This window comes from Acinonyx jubatus, chromosome B2 (genome assembly GCF_027475565.1).
Source record: "Acinonyx jubatus isolate Ajub_Pintada_27869175 chromosome B2, VMU_Ajub_asm_v1.0, whole genome shotgun sequence".
In the NCBI taxonomy this organism is placed as follows: domain Eukaryota; kingdom Metazoa; phylum Chordata; class Mammalia; order Carnivora; family Felidae; genus Acinonyx; species Acinonyx jubatus.
In genome coordinates this window covers 119,648,312-119,668,880 of record NC_069385.1, presented here as the reverse complement: position 1 = coordinate 119,668,880, position 20,569 = coordinate 119,648,312, and the positions used below count along the sequence as shown (strand labels likewise).

Below are 20,569 nucleotides of genomic sequence, written 5' to 3'. Positions count from 1 at the left end.
AACAGGGTGTGAACAAAGGCAAAGAGGGCAGGGGTCAGAGGGAGGCGGGAGGGACAACATGGGGAGGCTAGTGCAGGGAGGGCCTCTCAAAGAGGACATTGGAAAAGAATGTCAGGGAAGGAAGTGCTATCTGAGAGAGATGTTTTCAGGCCAGGAAGGGCAGTGAAGGCTCTGAGGTGTGAACACCCTGGGCGTGCGGGAGGAACCAGGCAGTGGAGGGCCTGGATATGGGCCCATCACACAGACACAGCCGAGCAAACTGTACATTCACTGGCAAGGGTCATGCAGATGAAAGGGATTTTTAATGTAAAATATTTTGAAGAGATCATTCAAATTCATTCCAAAGGGCTTGCAGGAGGAAAATTTCCTCCCTTCCAAGAACCCAGGGGCCCCGGTGTCCTGCCAAAGATGCACAGGTCGACCAACTTCTCATGTATCCTTCCTGAGAAAAAGTTATACAAATGTTATTGTGGGCATCAAGAAAGAGTACTGAAAAGAAGTAGGAAAAGGAAATGTTTCTTTTCAGTTTTCCTGGGTGTTGTCATCAGGGAGCTGCAGAGATGAGTCGTAGCGGGGAGGTGGAAACCTCAGAGACGACACAAGCCTCAGAGATGGCACAGGCTCCTTGAGCTCTTCTCTCCTTCAATCCCTGCTCCATTCCTGACCTTGACAACTGGGGCGTCCAGTGCTGCTCAGAAGCTGATTCACGCCCCTGTTGAAGATGCCCAGCCTTCAGGTCAGCCTTTTCTGAGCAACTTACAGCCCAGACCCTCCCAGGCTGCTCAGTGCAGCAGCAGCGCCCCCGTGTGGTCACAGAGATGAGGACCCAGCTCCCTTTCTCTTACTCAGCCAGGACCTCCCAGGGTCGCCCTCTGCTCTTGCAACCAAAATAGGGCTTTGAACACAAGAGTTGCCCCTGTCCGTGTCAGGCTTGGGTGCAAAATGTTTCCCAAAACCCAAAATAACCTAGATGTTTCCACTGAGTGCCCATTGGTTCTGCACGGCACGGCAGAAGGTCTCCAGGCAATAGCAGCTGGTTCCCAGGTCTGGGATGTACCCCACAAAGAAACTGGGTGCCCTGCTCCAAAGATAGGACTTAAGATTCCTAAGGCCCTGTCACTTCTGCCGCTGCCTCTGGGGCTGGACTCAGTTCAGTAAGTCTCAGAACGCGTCATGAAAGATGAGAGGCAGAAGTCTGCAGTGCACTGGGTCTAGAAAAGGGAGGATGCTCCTGGGGAAATGAGGCTAGGGTGTAAATAAGGACATCAGAGGGGAAGATGTTACAAGGAGGGAAGAAGGAGTCAAGGGAACGAGTGGCACGGGAAGGGCTGGCCTAAGGAACACCTGTTTGTGTTTACAGAGGGCTCTCTGGGTACTGGACCATAGAGAGTGAAGGGCAGATGTGGTGCCAGCCCTGTAGGGACCAACCCTGATCCCAAACTCCCACTCCCTGTGTTAATATTTCATGACCAGGGCTGAGCCCAGACCAGAGCAGCCAGTTGTCACGGCCTTCAGTTGTCCCTTCCTCCTCTATGACGAGCAGGGGCCTGCACACCAAGCTGAGAGGCCCCTGAGGACCGTGTATTGAACATGCAGTGTGGGCTGGACACCAATACAGGCTACAAGTACATGAGCAATAGGACCCAGGGTACTGACCACCCATTTCCCAGTAACGGTCCCTACACCTTCCATAACTCACCGCCGAGGAGTCTGGGGTCCTGCACTTTTTCTCCCTGGTGACCCAAGTCCCCAGACCCTCAGACTGGACCCCTCAGGCCCTGCTCTCTGCTACCCCGCAGACCCTGAACTGAGAAGCTCATGCTGCTTCCCCAGTCCTAAATCTCATTTCTACCCTGACCAGGGACCCAAAACCTTGGTGGTGCTATAGACTGTGCCCCACCCCCCAATTCATATGTTGAAATCTACTCCCCAGTGTGATAATATTGGAAGGTGGGGCCTTTGGGAGGTGATTAAATCATGAGAGTAGAGCCCCACGAATGGGATTAGGGTCCTTATAAAAGAGACTTCAGAGAGTGTGTTGTTTAAGGCACCCAATGTGTGGTATTTTGTGACAAACGCTCAAGCAGACCAAGACAAGCTCCAAAACCAGCCCCCACTCAGCTCTCTCTTTCAGTCCCAGACACACTTTAAGGAATCTGGTCACAGGATTTATTCATTTCTTCGCAAATATTCATTGAGTGCCTCTGTTCCAGACATGATTCTAGGCCTGGTAGTCATTTAATCAAAACAGACAAAACACCTGCTCTCCTGACATGGTCTGACAGGAAAAACAGACGATGAATAAAAACATAATAAGAGTATTACTGTGGTATTATATACTATGTGTTCCTGTTACGGATTGCTAGGTAGCAGTCCCAAATAATCCCTTTTCAGTAGCTCTCATTCTCTGCATTCACTGGGCTCAGCAGGAAGCTCTTCGGCTCCCTGTGACATGGTCTGGGGCTGTAGTCATCTGGAGGCCCAGTCGATCCAGAACATTCAAGAGCATTCTCTTATGAGGCTGCAGGCAGTACTGTCATCAGCTGGCAGCTTTCTGGGGCTACTGGCAGGGTGATCTAGGCTCTCCTCCACCTGTTCTCCACATGGCTTGGCTGCTCCCAGCTCAGCACCTGGGTTCCAGGAGGGAGTGTTTCAAGCAGCCAAGTCAGAAATCACAAGCCATTTTATGTCAGAAACTCAGAAGTCAAGCCGTATTACCGTCTCATGTTCTAGTCATCAAAACCAGTCATTGGGGCGCCTGGGTGGCTCCGTCAGTTAAGCAGCTGACTTCGGCTCAGGTCATGATCTTACGGTCCGTGAGTTCGAGCCCCACATCGGGCTCTGTGCTGACAGCTCAGAGCCTGGAGCCTGTTTCAGATTCTGTGTCTCCCTCTCTCTGACCCTCCCCCATTCATGCTCTGTCTCCGTCTCAAAAATAAATAAACGCTAAAAAAAAAAATTTAAAAAAAAAACAGTCATTGATGGGGCACCTGGGTGGTTCAGTCAGTTAAGCAGCCGACTTTTTTTTTTCAATATATAAAATTTATTGTCAAATTGGTTTCCATACAACACCCAGTGCTCATCCCAAAAGGTGCCCTCCTCAATACCCATCACCCACCCTCCCCTCCCTCCCACCCCCCATCAACCCTCAGTTTGTTCTCAGTTTTTAAGAGTCTCTTATGCTTTGGCTCTCTTCCACTCTAACCTCTTTTTTTTTTTCTTCCCCTCCCCCATGGGTTTCTGTTAAGTTTCTCAGGATCCACATAAGAGTGAAACCATATGGTATCTGTCTTTCTCTGTATGGCTTGTTTCACTTAGCATAACACTCTCCAGTTCCATCCACGTTGCTACAAAGGGCCATATTCCGTTCTTTCTCATTGCCATGTAGTACTCCATTGTGTATATAAACCACAATTTTTTTATCCATTCATCAGTTGATGGACATTTAGGCTCTTTCCATAATTTGGCTATTGTTGAGAGTGCAAGCAGCCGATTCTTAATTTCGACTCAGGTCATGATCCCAGGGTCACAAGATTGAGCCCTGCATTGGGCTCTGCGCTAAGCGTGGACCCTGCTCTCTCTCCCTGTCTCCCTGCCCCTTCCCTGCTCATGTTCTCTCTCTCTCTCTCTCTCTCTCTCTCTCTCTCTCTCAGAAACAAAAGTCATTGATTCAAGAAGAGGGAAATCAGGCCCCACTTCTAGATAGATGGTAAAATATTATAGATGGCCATCTTTGAAAAAGAAACCTTCAAAGTATGTTAGTGATTAGAGACTTAGAGGAAAAAATAACTCAAAGTTGACGATCAATGCAAGGTGATGGGCGCCTGGGTGGCTCAGTCAGTCAGACGTCTGACTTCAGCTCAGGTCATGATCTTGCGGTTCGTGAGTTCAAGCCCCACATCGGGCTCGGTGCTGACAGTTCAGAGCCTGGAGCCTGCTTCAGATTTTGTGTCTCCCTCACCCTCTGCCCTTCCTCTGCTCGCTCGCGCTCTCTCTCTCTCTCTCAAAAATAAACATGAAAAAAAATTTTTTAATTTATAAAAAAAAAAAAAAAAAAGACATGTATGGAGAACTGGCCATCATACACTAGGGACTACAGGCTGCACTGAACAAACTCCAATGTGGTACTGAAATGGAAGCTACTTCGTTGCTTGTGTGAGCTTCAGGAGCTCTTGGAACTTCTTTGTCCTCTTGAGAAAAGTGACATGAGTACCCAGATCTTGGTCTCTAAATATCATTCTCCAATAAAAGGAACCAGGGTTCCCGAGAAAAAAAAAAGCTGACTCTATGGCCAAGACAGAAACACTACAGGATGAGCCTAGGATGTCTTGTGATGCCAGGGAGGAAGTGCACCTCCCCCAAAAAAGGACATGTCAAAGGGACACAGGGGCCAATGTGAAAGAACTCCCTGTAAACAGGGCTGGAACAATAGGAGCAGCAAAATAGCCATAGATTGGAACCCAAAATATTTTTTAAAATATTGAGCCCATAGAGATATATATAAATGATTGATACATTTAAAAATGGGGAGAAAGGGGTGCCTGGGTGTTTCAGTCAGTTAAGCATCCAACTTCGGCTCAGGTCATGATCTCACCACTCGTGAGGTTGAGCCCCACGTCGGGCTCTGTGCTGACAGCTTGGAGCCTGGAGCCTGCTTCTGATTCTGTGTCTTCTCTCTCTCTGTCCCTCCCCCACTCATGCTCTCTCACTCTCAAAAATAAACATTAAAAAAATTTTTTAATTAAAAAAAAATAAAAATGGGGAGAAAAAAGACAAATCTTCCTTACAGAATAATTCCAAGTAACATATGAGAATTCCCTTCCCAGGAGGTGGAGCTTGATTGACCTCCCCTTGAATGTGGGCTGGACTTCGTGACTCACTTCCAAAGAATAAAATATAGAAAGGAAAAAAAAAATTACTACTAAATGCAAAGTTACTACTTTATAGTAGAGAAGTGTGACAAAAATAACTTTAACCAAGTATTTCTAATAAAACCTTGAAGATCACCTATGACAGGAACAAAATTGCTGAGCACGCTCAGTGGACTTCAATATTTCTAAGTACCCCACCTCCACAAGAGTTTCATCTGAAGGACACAGTAATTCATGTCAGTCACCTCAGTCTGCCAATCCACTGGGTAAGCATGCAATATCAGCACACTGGCCTCAGGGAGCTCTGCAGCCCTTTGACCTTGTGGACGATGCTTCCCATAATCCTCTGCTTGTGCCTGGCTGAAGACAGGCTCCTCCTACAAAAGCCAGGCCCAACTCTCATTTGATTAAGTGTCTATTAGCCCTAAAGACTTTTCCCATAAAGGGGCGGGGGTGTGGGGGAGGGGGAAGACTCTATTAAGACACTATGAGACACCCAAGAATAACAAAAATAAATCTACACCGTAACATAAATTTAGGTAATCTAGCTTACATATATTTCCATGATTTCCATGATTTATTTCCATCATTATGAGATCCAAAACTCATTCAATAGATTTGAGCTGACTCAAGTAGCAGACTTTCTTTTATACCAATTCTCACAGATGAACAAAACCCAAATCCATAGACTCTATTTTAACTCGGGGTTTAGGACCACCCACTGCAAAGTATTAGAGGTTAGTCCATTTTAGAGTTCATAACCTAAAATAGAACCTCAGATGCCTAGTTTTCAGAAAGGATATTTTGCTATTAGTGCATCATTTAGATTGTCTTACAGAATTTATTTGTTGTATTTTCTTAATGGCTACTAATCTTGCTTTTAATTTATAAATGTGGTTAGTTTAGCTTCAATGTTATTTGCTTATAGTTTAACCTTATACTGGATAGTTTCCCACAACCATAACAGTAGTTAGGGCCTCTTGTGTTCTAATAATTAAGACTTTAAGGGGCGCCCGGGTGGCCCAGTTGGTTAAGCGTCCAACTTCGGCTCCAGTCATGATCACATGGTTTGTGAGTTTGAGCCCCGCATCAGGCTCTGTGCTGACAGCTCAGAGCCTGGAGCCTGCTTCACATTCTGTCTCTGTCTCCCTCTGCTCCTGTCTCTCTCTCTCACAAAAATAAACATTAAAAAAATAAGATTTTAAGCCACGCCTACACTGCAAGTCAAATATGAATCATGCATAACCTTATCACTAAGAAATATGAAGAAGCTTCTTTTCCTCCTCAAATCCTACCAAAGTTCTTGGCTCTTCCACTTGAAAGTGGGAACATGTCAGCTAATGGGGAATGTGGGGTCTTTGGCCTCATCTAAAGTTGCTTCAGCCACCGCCCCCCCAAGTTTGAGAGCCACTGACCTCCAGGAAAGTCAACCTCCCTGTTCCTGGATCCCCATGCTATGGCAAAGGCCATCTTCCCTCCAAATTCAGCATGATGTCACAAAGATAGTGAGCTGGTTAGCAGCTGTCCATCCTCCAGCCATCTTGTCTTCTGATATATTTTTTTCTGCCTGAGAGTCTACCTTTTTCCCAGATGATCAAAATTGGGACCATCCACTCCCTTATGAGGTATCCAGCCACAAGACATTTCAGAACATACTGCAAGAAAGTCAACATGTATAAATGCTCACACCACACATGGTGTGTGAACAGAGCTTTTGTTCTCATGCACATTTGAAGAAAGGGTTCACGAGTTCAACAAAGCTTGAGACCCGTTACCAGTGTCAGGCTCTTGTCAGGAGCCGAGGTTAGAGTGACACAACAGTGCCCAGAACTACCAGAGAATGCAAACCCCTACAACATGTAGTGCACAACAGACAAGAAAAAATGCCATTCTGGGCAGCAAGAGAAAAAGGAAAGACCTTAGTAACCAATACTTAAGCCAGCTATAACCTTTCAAGTCAGAGAGAACTGGGCATGAATTCTCCAGGTTTCTCTACCAACCAGCTGTGGACCTTGAGCACATGTGGCAGAGACGGCCCCAGTAGGTACTCACTGAATGAATCCTGAAGGGAACCCTCTGAGCCAGTTTCCTGACACTAGCAATGTAACTTGCACCTTGCAGAATTGAAATGAGAAAAGATATAGTGCTAGGAAAAACAGACTTAAGTCCTAGTAGGCTGGGCACCGGTGTTCTAAAGCAAATTCTGCCTAAACTAGCAGGAATGTTTTCACCTCAGGAAGACTGTCTAGGGCCAGATTGGGAGGGAGGTGAAGATAGGGGCAGGGCCCTGGGCAGGGCCAGTCACTGAAGCGAGGCCAAGGCCTGGAGGGAAAGAGCCAGTTCCTGGTGGCTGTTGGGCAGCTCACACAGCTCCCTGCTACATCAGCCATGGTCCTCCCTCTGCCCTGGCTCTCATGTTGCTGCCGTCGCCTCCTCCTGCCTTCCTGGCCCCTGGGGCCCCAGGGTTCCTGGAGGTGCTGCTCCCAGAGCCCTAAGGCAAGCACAAAAGAGCAGACCAGCTCCACATGCAGTGAGAAGATGAGGTCACCGCCAAGGGTAAGTAGCACCAAGAGTGGGGAGACCAGGGGGGGGAGACTGGCATGAAGGAATCCCTTTTTGTCACAGTCCTGCAAGTAGATGCCACCCCCCCCCCAAGTTTGTGTCCTACTTCCCATCCCCAGATCCCCAGCACCTTCCCCACCCCCACCCCACTCTAGACCTCAGGGCTCCCTCTCCCCACAGAGCTCTCTCCTTGCAGAGTCCATGAAGTCCTTGAACAGGAATTTCCCCTCACCTAACAGTTAATCATTTCTTAGTTGGGGGCGGGAGGGGAGGAGGTGAAGGGACTGCCAGTCCTCACCTCTCATGACCTCTCCTTACACAAGTTCAGTTATCGCCCCTGAGCAAACTGCCCCCCAGAGGCCTATCCCCAAGACCAAAATCTACCCTGGCTTCACAGTATAGGTAACCTTAATATAATGGGATCGAAAGGTTAGAGGCAGAAGGCCTGACTTCCAGCATGCCTCAGCCCCCTACCCTGGCTGATGCTCCCTCCCCTCTGCCCCCCTCACTCAGGGTCCCCGGCCCAGCCCCACAGCTGAGCTGGCCCAAGCTGAAGAGTTGCTGGAGCAGCAGCTGGAGCTGTACCAGGCCCTTCTGGAAGGGCAAGAAGGGGCTTGGGAAGCACAGGCCCTGGTGCTCAAGATCCAGAAGCTGAAGGAACAGATGAGGAGACATCGAGAGAGCCTAGGAGACGCCTAAGCTTTCCACCAGTTCCCACTTTACCTTCCAACACTGGAAACACTACACACCACCCACACTGGGCCTTCGGGTCAGAAACATCCCAGCCCCTCCCAGGCCACTAAGAAAAATGGAAAACACCTCCAAAAAGGGCAGAAATTGGAAAGCAGCAGGGAGCCATGGCCTCTGCAGTCTTCTTAGTCACATCCCCCTACCTTTGATCCCTCCCCACTGACCTGGGCCCCACAGTAGGGCACCCAGTCCTTATAGGAATATACACTGAATCATGGCCTCACTTCACCCTAAATCCAATAAAGGGATGGAGCATTTATAGACACCACAGACACATGTGTTTTTTAGTTTTGTTAAAAAAAATTCAGACAATTCAGGAAACAGGAGTTTAGGAGTGGTGGTGATGCAAAAGGGGGAAGTCGTGGGGTGGGGGGTGGGGGTTGCCAGGGAAGGTGGCAGTAGTGTCTCCTTCACCCCCATATGCCTGCTGTCATCTCCTGAAGAGGGACAGACGGTCACATTCCAAAACTATGGGTGAGTCCTCTACCGCGTCTGTTCAACTGAAGAGAAAACATGGCACAATTAGAATAAGACATGGAAATGGCGAGGCTGGCAGAAACACCCCCCATTACATGCAGATGTCTGTAGTTTGTGGGTGCAGAGGACACACTGGGAGTGGGGACAGAAATAATCTGTCATGAGAAAAAGACCCCACACAGAGGACAACTACACATCCCAACAAGGGCATCAAGATCAGGGGACATGAACTTGTCGAGTGCCTGTTATGCACCAGAGACCTTATTTACGTAAATGGGATTTAAGACAAACACACTAAGAACAAGGAGACAAGAGCCAGTCTCAAGAGATCAATACTCACTGTAGGAGGAAATGTCTATCTCATCAGGCAGCTCACTAATATTGACTTCAAAGCGATCCTGCACGTCATTGAGGATCTTGGCATCGTTTTCATCTGACACAAACGTAATGGCCAAGCCCTTGGTGCCAAACCGGCCTGCTCGGGCCACCTGGAAGGAGACAGAGGGTGGCACTGGGAAGACCCAAAAGTAGGAAGACACCCAAAAGGAGGGATGAGAACATACGGTATAAAGACATAGGAAATCGGGAGGTGGGAGGGGACACTGGGATGTCCGTGTGGGCGTGCAGCTTACCCGATGCAGGTAGGTGTCAGAATCCTCAGGCATGTCATAGTTGAAGGCAATGTTCACCCGTTCAATGTCCATGCCTCGGCCAAATAGGTTGGTGGCCACAAGAATTCGTCGTTGAAAATCTTTAAACTGCTGATACCGAGAAAGCCTTTGTGAGAAAGGAAATTAGAAAAATGTTGAGTCCTTTCTCTCAATGGTCTCTTTTCCTTCCCAAGGACACAAAACATCTTTCCATCTCTGACTCACCTCTCCTCCTGGGGCATCCCTCGGTGGATGGCAATGGCTGGGAAGTTCTGCTCCACTAGAAGCTGGGCCAGGGCAATGCAACGCTGCACAGACTTCACAAAGATCACCACCTGTGTGTGGAGAGTAGGGGGATGTGGGCCCATGTGGAATGTTAGAGAGATTACGTACGTGCAAGGAATGTTTTCAGTAACTATGCTTTTCTAAAGGAATTCCTCCTAGTCCCTCCCATATATTCCTCTTCTGATCTAAATACAACTTAGCCTTTCTCACTCAGCTCTTGACGTCTCCTAAGCAGACATGCTGCAGAGAAGGTACAGAAAATAACCAAAACTACCAGGTGTGTTGAGAGACAAGAATGAGGCAACCTCATGAGAAAGTGGTAAAAATTAAAACTAAAGTCTGGAAAGACCAGGACCAATATTTCCTGCTCATCAAGAACATCCAACATAAGAATTCTACCTTAATTTTAGAAAGTTTTTGGTGCAGATAAACTACACAACAGGTAAAGTGATGAAACGCTTCTTCTCGGTAAATAACACAAGAAACAAATTTAAGAACCCAACAAACCTAAAATATTTTGGAACTTTTACAAGATTAAACCCCCTCAAGGATTTTCTTCATTGAGATTTTTATTTACTGAATACCCGGCTGTGACAGCCATGGAACAGGAAAGCAGCTGCTCACACCTTGTTCATGCTCAGCCCCAGAAGACATCTGAATTCTCACTTAAGAGAATTTCATTTAAAGACAATTTCTCCACCATTCTCACATCGCATGGGTCATATCCTCAATTAAAGGGTACTTAACCAGGTTTCTGCTACAGTTGGAGACGTGCTCATCCCTCTACTGGACCTTAAACAACTGACCTGATTGAACTCAAGGACATCGAGAAGGTCAAAGAGCTTCCGGTTCTTCTCGTTGTCCTTCAGTTTCACGTAGTACTGCTGCAACCCATGCAGCGTCAGCTTCGTCTCATCATCCACGAAGATCTCCATTGGCTGGGGGGGAGGGGGGAGGAAGGGGTGGGGAACGGGAGGAGGGCAGAGTGGGGGGGTTAAACCTGGGGGGGTGGAGGAACTTGATCTCCAATACACCCCATGGGGGGGATGGGGAGAAGAGAGAAGATTGAAAACCCCACCACATCCCCAAAAATACCCCCATTTTAATGTGGTCTCTTCCACATTAGATCTAATTTCCTTCCTATCAAGTCTTAAGACTGCCCAGCTACAAACCGTCATGGGAAGGGAAATTTGCAGGGAGGTAAAGGAGCAGTGAGACCACCCAATGGCAAGATGCCATTACCTCAAAGGGAGGTGGTACAGGAAAGAAAACAATAGATGATCCCCAAAGGGCCAATATGATCCAAACACCTGGGAATTGGTGGGACACAGTGACTCAAGGTCAGAATAACTCCACCAAAGCTGGTTATAATACAAGGGAGAGAACAGAAATTGCTCCGAGTATCCTCCCAACTAAGAGAATCATATCCACATTAGGAGGGTGGATATCTGTTAAGATCAGAATACTACAATGGATAGTCAAAATGCCATAAAAAGAGAAGCAAACGTTACTCAAGGCGAGTAACAACTTGCCCTCAGACCACAAGGGAACAAAGGGAACAGAACATTGGTCTCTGAACTAAGAGCCAAACCAACTATAGCGTTACATGGAAGGTACCAACAGATGGTGCTAAGAAACAAATTCAGAGCAGTAGATACACACTCATCTTAAAAAAAAAAATACACACACACACACACACACGCACAAAACCCTTGAAGGGGAGGAAGGTAGCATAAAAAAATAAAAACACAAATTGACACAAGACTCCACTCTAGAGCCCAACTTTCCTAGCACTCTTCACTAACCTGGGGACATAATTAACATGAACACCCAGGGTCCAAGATTTTAGGAAAGGATGTGTGCCACGGGAGAAAACCAAAAGCCCAATCCCAGAAAGCTAGCAGGATAGCAAAGGCAGGCTTTCCAAAAAGAAGTTCCATGATCTCCTTCAAATCTAATTCTAGCCCCACGTATAGCTAAAAATAGCAAACATCCCATGGGGCGGAGCAGTACAGGATGGGAAAAGAACACACTGCACTACTTATACGACAGGCCCCGTCTAGCCCCGAACCCTAACACCCACCTGGTTACTTCCAAGTGGAGCTCCTCACTTTACCTTTCCCACATCCCTCTCCTTTGAGTATTAAAAAAAAAAAATGTCTTAAAAAAGAAAAAAAAAAAATCTACCCCCCCTTTCAGGACACCCCTCCCCCCAACACATATGGGGGGAAACGGGGAGCACGGCACGCCTTGGATTCAGGAAAAAAACCGGGAACGGAAAAAGAGGCTGGTTTGGTCCTCGGCTTCCTGGTCAGGTTTCCCCGCGGCCTCCGCTGCCGCCATCCACCGCTGGTGCCGTCTGCATTTCCCCCGCCGCTCCACGGTGCTTCTCCGCTGCCGGCTCACATCAACCGAGCTTCCGGATGGGTGCGAGGAGGTATGGATGGTAAGGAGTAAGGGATCGGGGACTGAGGTGCCAGAGGCCCCCACCCCTGGAGGCGGGGAGGGAGCGGATTCATTTGTGCTGTTTGCTCTTCTTTTGGACATGCCCTGCCATCTGTCTGTCCCTCTCTTGCTCTCCTGCCACCGGGAGGTTATGAGTTTTGAGGAGCAGAAGGCTCCAACTGTGTGCTCGATGCCACCTTGAGGGTGCGTGGCTGTAAAGGGGTGTATAGGAGACGATGGGTGGGTGGTAGGGCAGAAAATCCTGCCCTCCCCCAAAAAGGAAGAAGAGGTTCAAAAATGCTGTGATGAAAAAAAAAGGTCGAACACTACCCGCTCTCAAGTTAACCCGACCAAGTCTTCCGGAGTTTCCCTGGCGCCCGCGCAGACCCTAACACTAGCTGTCTCTGCCTCTATGTGTCTCTTCAAGGAGTCATCACTCCCAGATGGGCACGTGCCCCCTTCTTGGCACTTGAAGGACAAGGGAGTCTGGAGGAAGAGGGCGCGGAAGGGGAGGAGGCAGTGGGCGGGGAGTGGAGGGAGAGAAGGTAGAAGGGTATTTACGTCTTGCATGAACTTGCGGCAGACTGGACGGATCTCTTTGCTCAAGGTAGCACTGAACATCATGACCTGCTTCTCATGGGGGGTCATGCGAAAAATTTCCTGGACATCCCGACGCATGTCTACGAGAAAAAGGAAGAAGACTGTAAGACAAGTAGCATACATCATAGACAAAGACCAGAGACAGCCCAATGAGGTGATGGCTGCTGGAAATGGGTAAGGAACAGTCATTTCACAATAAGATTTGTCTCAGGTCTTCATTTATTCCGACCACCGTAAAATCACATCCATTGTAATAACACAATAGAAACAGCACACAGTGGAATCTGAAATAAAGACTTGGGATCAGATTCCAGCTGTTTTAACCAGACAAGAAATGAGACGAAAAAACCCCAAAGCTCACAACTATGATATGGAGATAAGGCCCACTGCAGAGGCTCTTGAGTATAAGCATAAGCATAAACTTACAAGCATAAGACCCTTGAGAAATTCTTTACAAGGCCCTTGTCCATACTTTCTCCCCACACCCCTGCTGTCTACAAATATTGCGCACCAAATTACATTCCAGTTGTCAGAGTCCATTTCGTGGCTCCTCTGGATCATGCTTTCCTATCCAGCCAGGCAAACAAGACATCTCTACCTGGAGCCCATCTTAGAGCTCACGTTAAAATAGTCAAAGATCAGGGGCACCTGGGTGGCTCAGGTCATGATCTCAGTTTGCGGGTTCGAGCCCCGCATCGGGCTCTGTGCTGACAGCTCAGAGCCTGGAACCTGCTTCAGCTACTGTCTCTCTCTTTGCCCCTCCACAACTCCTGCTCTGTCTCTCTCTCAAAATTAAACATTAAAAAAAAAATTTTTTTAGGAGTCAATCATTTGGAACGACTTGTCCCTGGGGCCACGTCCATCCCAACGCTCTGATTTATTAAATGTGAGTTCTCACAATTTTCCTTTCTTAACCGCACGTGACACACTGAAATACAGAAAAACCCCATAAACTCTCCACGTTAATCCTAGAACTTAGGTCTAAAGATTTACTCAGCTATAAACTGATAGATGCTGTGCAGAGAATGCCAGAGAGTAAATGGCTTCTTCCTTCAGTTTATTACCCCACCCCTGACACCCAGTATAAGAATCTGTAAAGGAGAGAATAGTGGTGTGAGCAATGTCTAAGATCAGCAAAGTCACTCCTCTCAAAGAAACAAAACCTCTATCACAGGACAAAACACACTTCTCCTTGCTCACCCAAGTTCCTTAAAAGGCCTCACAAAAATCGACAGGGGAGCCAGAGCCATCAGTCATGGGTGATAGATGAAGAGTCGTCCCAGCACTAAAGTGCTCCTGAATCAAAAAAACATCATTTGGCTCTAAAGGGCAACTCCCTGATCACCAGCCCCCTTGCCAACACTGCCACTCACCGAGCTGTTCAAGCATCTTATCACATTCATCCAAGATAAAGTGTTTAATGTGTTTGAGATTAAGGCTCTTATTTCGAGCCAGGGCTAGGATGCGGCCAGGGGTCCCCACGACGATATGCGGGCAGTTCTTCTTCAGCACCTCTTCATCCTTCTTGATAGACAGACCACCAAAAAACACCGCGACCTGTATTAACCCAGAAAAAAACAGTGTCTCACAAGGGAGGAAACAGTCCAATCTCCCCGCACTTCCCATCCTTTCAGTTTAATCTAAGTGAACTTTGAGTATTTCAAAGGTAAAACGAACATCAAAGACCACCTGACCTAAAATTCTTATTACATTCCCCAAACGCTGAAGCTAAGAAACATAAGTAACTTGCCCAGAGTTATGTGGCTAATCAAGGAAGTCAGGACTAGCACTTTCTTCTGACTTAATCTAATAATCTTCCTTCCCATGATGCTATGGCCACACTTCATTGTAAGAAAGGACAGCAAGAAATCACCAGAGTGCAAAGCACCATAAAAAGCTCATGAACATCAAGTTTTCCTAACCGAACTCAGATTTTTAAATGCCCCTTCACAAACCCTATGAAATTACGGTTTCAAGTTGACCACATTACTCCATGTTATAAACATTAAGAAAAGATCTGCTGAGGATCTAGTCTTTACTATAGGATCACATGACACCAGAAACTGCTTTCTAGTTTCAAGGAGAGAAGATCGAGTACAGGATCAGACTGTCACAATGAAGCTAAAATCACTCATTACGGAACAACCAAGTTTGCAACAAAACAGGAGGTACACAAAATATCAACTATGAAGAATTCTTGCCAAAAATGTTTAACTTCAGTCAGTTGAGCTTTCAAATTCGTATTTCAGTTAAAGGAAACACTAAGGGGAAAAAACAAGTTAAAGAACCACGTAAGGGAGTAACCAGACAAATCCAGAGACAGGATATTCTATAGAACTAACCCAACCTTTTGAACGAATCACTTTAGCACAATTTTAAACAAAAGTAAGAATTATGTCATGACAATTTGCAGTTGATCTTAACACCAAGAATATTCTCTTTTGGGGCGCCTGGTTGGCTGAGTCAGAAAAACATGCAACTCAATTTTGGAGTCATGAGTTTCGGCCCCACGTTGGGTTAGAGATTACTGAAATAAACTTAAAAAAAAAAAAAGGTTCTCTTTTGAGCCACATGAGCTGATTAGCTGGACCTATAGAGGAGGAAGTACAATTCTAGCTCACTAATAAGCCCAACAATGCATGTTTCCAGTCATAACAATGGAAACCGTTTTTCTGGTTTTCAACTTTTTAGAATCAACCAGCAGCAAGACCAGTCCAGTTAAAGGACAGAAAGTGAATGTCAATGACGCTGACAATTTAAGAAGAGAGATATTACTTCACACACATACATAACATTTAGATTACTTTTAAAGGATTAAAATTTTCAAATAACAAAACAATACGAACAAACATCTCTCATGAAAAGAAATCATAAACACCTGAAGTTTGATAAACTGAGAGAACAGTGCCAATACCTGGTGTCACAGAACCATTAGGGAAAAAAGCAAAAAAATAAAAAAATTAAAAAAAATAAAGGTTAACTAGTGATTACCTTCCGTAAAGTGCAATTAGAGACAGGAGAATACAAATCTTTTTGTTATGAAACCTTTTAGTTTACTCAAAACATGTTACCACGAGATACTGATCATTATTACTTTGGTTTTTAAGAAATTATTTTTAGTTTAGCACTAGGACTCAACATTCCTAGTTACTTTAAAACATAAAATAATGAGAAACAGGAGAATATCACAACAATCCAAACAGAAGTACTATTCTTTACCACATCCTAGCCAGAGAGGTAGAAAGTTATACACATCAGTGCTTCTCAAACTCCAATTACCTGGAGATCTTATTTGAATACATATTCATACTCAGTAGGTCTGGGGTGGTACCCATATAATCTGCATTGCCATCAAGCTTCCAAATGATGCTGAAACTTTGGGTTTGGAAACCACACTATAAAAACCAAGGTTATATACAGAAAACAACCCAAGCCTACTCTGTTGTGGCCACCAAACATCTTTCAATCTTCTGCCACTTTCAGGAATCCTCTAAATTCACACACCACACTAGAGATGTTTTGGAGTTTCCAGCTTCTCTTGCCACACACCCCAAAATTCTCAAACTCAACCAAAGCACAGTGAAATCATTCAAAGTCAGTGTAAAGAAATAATAAACAAAAGCGAGGTCTCATGGTGAGCACCCTTCATAGCCTAACCATGCAGTCTCCTGCTGCACAGCTATGTCCAATCTGTTAAAAACTAAAGCAAACTAAAGATTCTCCAAAATTAGAGTAAAGCAAACATCTCAGAAATTATAATGTGTACTCAAATGAACCGTAAACTGTAAATCCCTTGCATACCAAAGTTTGCAGAAACTTACCACCTAGAACATGCAAATGACATTCATATAAAGATAATTTAACATCTATGGACATGAAGACGGCTGACCTACAAGTCTTCAATGCCTACAACTCCCCCCACCCTCATCCTCCCAGGTGTCTTTACCCTGGCTTACCTTGACATTGGGCATGTATTTAGAAAAGCGCTCATACTCCTTGCTGATCTGAAAAGCCAACTCCCGAGTATGACACATCACCAGCACAGACACCTTGGGGTGGGGAGAGCAGACAGAGACAAACAGTATATCCCTTTACTATCTCCTCGGGGAAGTGATGGTCACAAAAATACATTTGACAGATTATAAATGACCTCAATTCTGAGATCTAAGTCATTAACCACATAATTTCTATGCAATATCCCACATGGCCATCAGAAAAAGATAACCGAGGTCACCTTTGCAACAAACACCCGTGGCTCTGATTGCAGCTTGTGGCTGAGGCAAAACACCCTTCTCAAAAATTCCTAACCAAAATGTCTTCCACAGCACTTTCCCCAAACGTACCTGTCCAGTAACCGGCTCCAGCTGTTGCAGTGTGGCCAGCACAAACACTGCTGTCTTTCCCATGCCTGACTTGGCCTGGCATAGAACATCCATTCCCAAAATGGCCTGAGGGATGCACTCATGCTGGACTAGAAGGAGGGATGGGGGAGAGATAAATTACACTTCAGTCTTCAGTAACTCCACAACCTTTTTCACCATTCCAAACCCATTTCTCACCACTCAATTCTTAAATGGTTCTCATCAACTTCCAGACCCTTTCTACCTTTCTGCTCCCTCCATCAAATTCATCCCAAAAGCAGACCTTCCTAGTTCCTCCTGGCTTTGGCCTCCTCCAACTCCAGTGCCTGGCCTCTCCCACCCACCAAGACTTCACCTTTGGTGCTCCTGGCTCTGTCCCTATTTCCCTTAATCTGTAACAATCCATGACATCTGAGTGCCTGCCCCAGGCCATTTCTCCTACTTAGCTTACCATCTTTAGGCCACGTAACCCTGGACACAAATGAAGGGTGTGGTAGCTGACCCAAAAGCAACTCATTTTAGATCAGCCACAAAGGTTTCCAGAGACCATAGTTGGCCTGGCCCAATAGAGACTAAAGGTCCAACCAGCTCCTCTCTGGAAATTCAAAATTAGAAGCCTAGGTAACAAAATTAAAAACAAGTAGACAAACGGACGCCTGTGTGGCTCAGTCATTAAGCATCTGACTCGGTTTTGGCTCAGGTTGTGATCTCACGGTTCATGAGATCTCATGGGATCAAGCCCCACATTGGGCTCTGCACTGACAACTTGGGAGAAATTCTCTCCCCCTCGCTCTTTGTCCCTCCCCCGCTCATTCTCTCTCAAAATAAATAAACTTAAAAGAAAAAAGTAGGCAAAGAGAAAAGCCAGTCACAACAACTAACAGCAGCTGCTTTTAGGTCACTAGCTCTTTCATTTTACCATGAATGAAAAACCAATCTATACAAATCTTTCCTACTGCTAAAATAGTTCTTGATACTTTATTTCCTGATATACCCTAAATAAACATGTATTATCTGAGGAACTGTTTTACACACCTGTTTCTTGTTCCCTTAAAGAACCTAATGAATACTCTAGGCCCAATAGAAAATTTACCTTCTGACGGATGCTCGAAGCCACAGTCAACAATGGCCCGGAGCAACTCTGGCTTCAGTAGGAAGTCACGAAAGCCAGAGCTGTGGATGGAGACATAGGAGCCCTTGACATCCTTCTTGGCAGGGGCCTCAGCCCCGTCTCCCCCTGCTGCTGTCTCCACCTCATCTTCTTCATAGTCCAAGAGCTCATTGTCCACATCGTTCTCTGCCATTCCCGGGCCGGCAGGGGGAGAAGGGGAGGAGTCTCCGGAAGGGTTCACGCAGAGTAAGTGAAAACAAGGGAGGAGAGTGGGGGCTTGAGCAACAGTTTAAAAAAACAAACAAACAAAAAACCTAGTTTCTGATAGAAGAGCTAGGAAAAAAACAAACAAGAAAAACAAAAGACTTATTAGTCGTGAGCAGAGCCTTCACCACCTTTTTTCCATCCCCACACTTTTCCCACTTTCCCTGTACTGACACCTTTATCTGGAAAGAAAAATAACAAGAACACAAAACATAAAAGCAAACATAATATAGTGGTCCCAGGTGAGGCGATTAAGACACAAGTTCCCAAAGAGATTAGAATCAGAGTAGCATAAACCAGAAAGCAGGATGGGGAGAACCAGCATATGAACTCCTGATCTGTTAAGTAACAACAGTGAAGAAAATAGATAATGAAAAGCAAAATGAATCAAGAGAGTGGAGAATGGAGACAACAAGATAAAGACAAGTCCTAAAAAACCGTCAAAGGAAGACTTTTTGCTTTCCCTACATCTCAAAGTGTTGACCCCTAACAAGGCAGCCATCAGTCAAGGGTGATAGATTAAGGTCATCATTGCGCAAAGTGCTCACTTCCCAAAATATAAACATCATTTGGCTGCCATCCGCGTCCCACTCCTCAGTAACCTCCTTCTGGTGCTTAAGAAATCCCTGTGTAATTAATGTGGGGGGGGGGGGATAGAAGAGTAGAGTAAGAGGAATGACTAGGTCGGAGATGAATACTATCTTCCCTCCGCTACAATTAATAGGAAAAAAGGTACTCGAGATAAACTCTCACTCCAGCTCTACTACAAACTCTAGTAAGGGATCTCATCACCCTTCGTTACTCTTCAGGTGAGACTCCTTTCCTATAAACACACAATGACATCACGCATAAACATTTGGAAAATGTTCCAAGTAAAGGCTGGTAAATCGAGGTAAGAAAAGTCCAACCAGGCCCGTAAGGCGGCTCCTCCTCCTATTCCCACCTTGGGCCATTAAGAGGACCCAGAGATGAGAAGGAAGGTGAAAAGAGCCCCACCCTCCGCAAATGCCCAGAAACAAAGAGCACCTACCGCCGCCTCTCACCATCGCTGGGGCATCCGATAAACGAGGAGCCCAACGAAGGAGCAGGGAGCAAAAGGAACACAATGGCGCTAGGGCCACCATCTTGGATTGGGCCCCCTACCTTCCCTGCCCCCCCCCCCCCGGAACTCTTAAGAGCTCTCAAAAGGGATGCAAGCAATGGAAATAACGACCCATCTAGGCCCCAGGGACCAGACCATAGTCTGTGGAAGGGGTATCAGGAGTCCACGAGGCAGAATGGCCGCAGAGAAAGGCAGATGGAAGCGGATGATAAAGAAGGCCAAAGCTTACCTGAGCAAGGCGAGCGCATATGGCGGCGGCAACAGCGACGAAGGAGGGAATCTGCCTTCACTTCCGGTTCTCGGCTTCCCTCTTACCAGGGCCTCCCGCCTTCTCGGCTGCCAGCGCGCAGGCGCAAGGGACCGGAAGGCGACCCTTTCACGATCCCATAGTTCTGCGCGCTCCGGGGTTGCCTTTAGAAAATGCCTGTGTGAAAAAAATTTTTAAAGCCACTTCTAACTCCTCCGCTACTGCAAGTAACAAAGGGCATAAAGGAAACTGGCATCCTCTCCTACTGTTATATATTTTCTCGTGCCCTATTCTACTCCATATACTTCACCTCTTCCTTTAGGTTGTTGTCGGGCAGGTCTTCTCTCCGGGCACCCCTCCGTAGGCTCACCGCTCGGTGGAAAAAGGGTGGCGGGGACTGAGAGTTCCCACGGGGTCCTTGGCCTGGTAGTCAAGGTGACCCGGGTGCGTCAGCGTTGGAGCTAGAGAACGTGGGACCCCAGTTGAGGGGAGGAATGAGTCTGAGCCGCGCGTAGGGGTCCTACCCTTTCCCCTTGCCCAAAATGTTGGCCGATGTAGTTGATGCCCCAAGGGCCCTGAGGCTATGGGACAGGAAATTCGAGTCTGGAAGGTGTTCTAAATCCACTGAGTGGATTCTGCCTCAGGTTTTAAAGAAGTGGTGGGGCTTGAGGGTTAGGCAACATTATATAAATATTGTTAATTCGGCCAGAATGTCTTTAGCCCCGCCTCCAGCAGCCCCATTGTTGAGCTTGAATTTTTTCCTTAATGAAGCATTTGATAACCCAGTCTTTGATATGCTACCAAAGTCAGATGTGATGTCAACAAAAATGACAGCAAACATTCG

The 20,569-nt window shown here is 46.4% G+C and overlaps 2 protein-coding genes and 2 non-coding genes across 5 annotated transcripts; 1 reads left to right on the top strand and 3 right to left on the bottom strand.

The window, feature by feature from the left end:
* Positions 1-7,040: 7,040 nt before the first annotated feature.
* MCCD1 (mitochondrial coiled-coil domain 1) lies at positions 7,041-11,306 on the top strand. Its single transcript, XM_015073328.3, has 2 exons — positions 7,041-7,427; positions 7,947-11,306. Exons 1-2 carry the CDS (start codon positions 7,260-7,262, stop codon positions 8,130-8,132), a joined length of 354 nt encoding a protein of 117 aa, XP_014928814.1. The 5' UTR covers positions 7,041-7,259; the 3' UTR covers positions 8,133-11,306.
* Positions 8,462-20,160, bottom strand: DDX39B (DExD-box helicase 39B). 2 transcript variants are annotated; one of them, XM_027058138.2, is made up of 12 exons: positions 20,036-20,160; positions 19,708-19,902; positions 18,095-18,445; positions 16,984-17,111; positions 16,597-16,689; positions 14,014-14,197; positions 12,602-12,720; positions 10,402-10,533; positions 9,536-9,645; positions 9,293-9,437; positions 9,001-9,148; positions 8,462-8,683 (listed from the first exon to the last, which is right to left on the bottom strand). In XM_027058138.2, the coding sequence occupies exons 3-12, from the start codon at positions 18,303-18,305 to the stop codon at positions 8,667-8,669; spliced, it is 1,287 nt and encodes a 428-aa protein (XP_026913939.1). In that variant the 5' UTR covers positions 18,306-18,445; positions 19,708-19,902; positions 20,036-20,160; the 3' UTR covers positions 8,462-8,666. The 2 variants fall into 2 exon arrangements, with proteins under 2 accessions (XP_026913939.1, XP_026913940.1); XM_027058139.2 differs by lacking the exons at positions 19,708-19,902; positions 20,036-20,160 and adding an exon at positions 19,407-19,544.
* Positions 13,885-13,961, bottom strand: LOC113598977 (small nucleolar RNA SNORD83). The gene has a single exon (XR_003419732.1). It is a non-coding gene; the product is annotated as a small nucleolar RNA SNORD83 (small nucleolar RNA).
* LOC113598976 (small nucleolar RNA SNORD83) lies at positions 18,873-18,950 on the bottom strand. The gene has a single exon (XR_003419731.1). It is a non-coding gene; the product is annotated as a small nucleolar RNA SNORD83 (small nucleolar RNA).
* Positions 20,161-20,569: the final 409 nt, after the last annotated feature.

Bases quoted from the DNA above. Each gene is read 5' to 3' on its own strand.
- DDX39B (XM_027058138.2), bottom strand. From the start codon at position 18,305: ATGGCAGAGAACGATGTGGACAATGAGCTCTTGGACTATGAAGAAGAT. The intron at 17,112-18,094 runs GTAAATTTTCTA...CCCTCCTTCTAG, and splicing joins CTTCGAGCATCCGTCAGAAG to TCCAGCATGAGTGCATCCCT. The intron at 9,149-9,292 runs GTAAGCTGCACG...GTCTCCTTCCAG, and splicing joins CTGACACCTACCTGCATCGG to GTGGCCCGAGCAGGCCGGTT.
- MCCD1 (XM_015073328.3), top strand. From the start codon at position 7,260: ATGGTCCTCCCTCTGCCCTGGCTCTCATGTTGCTGCCGTCGCCTCCTC. The intron at 7,428-7,946 runs GTAAGTAGCACC...CCCCTCACTCAG, and splicing joins AGATGAGGTCACCGCCAAGG to GGTCCCCGGCCCAGCCCCAC.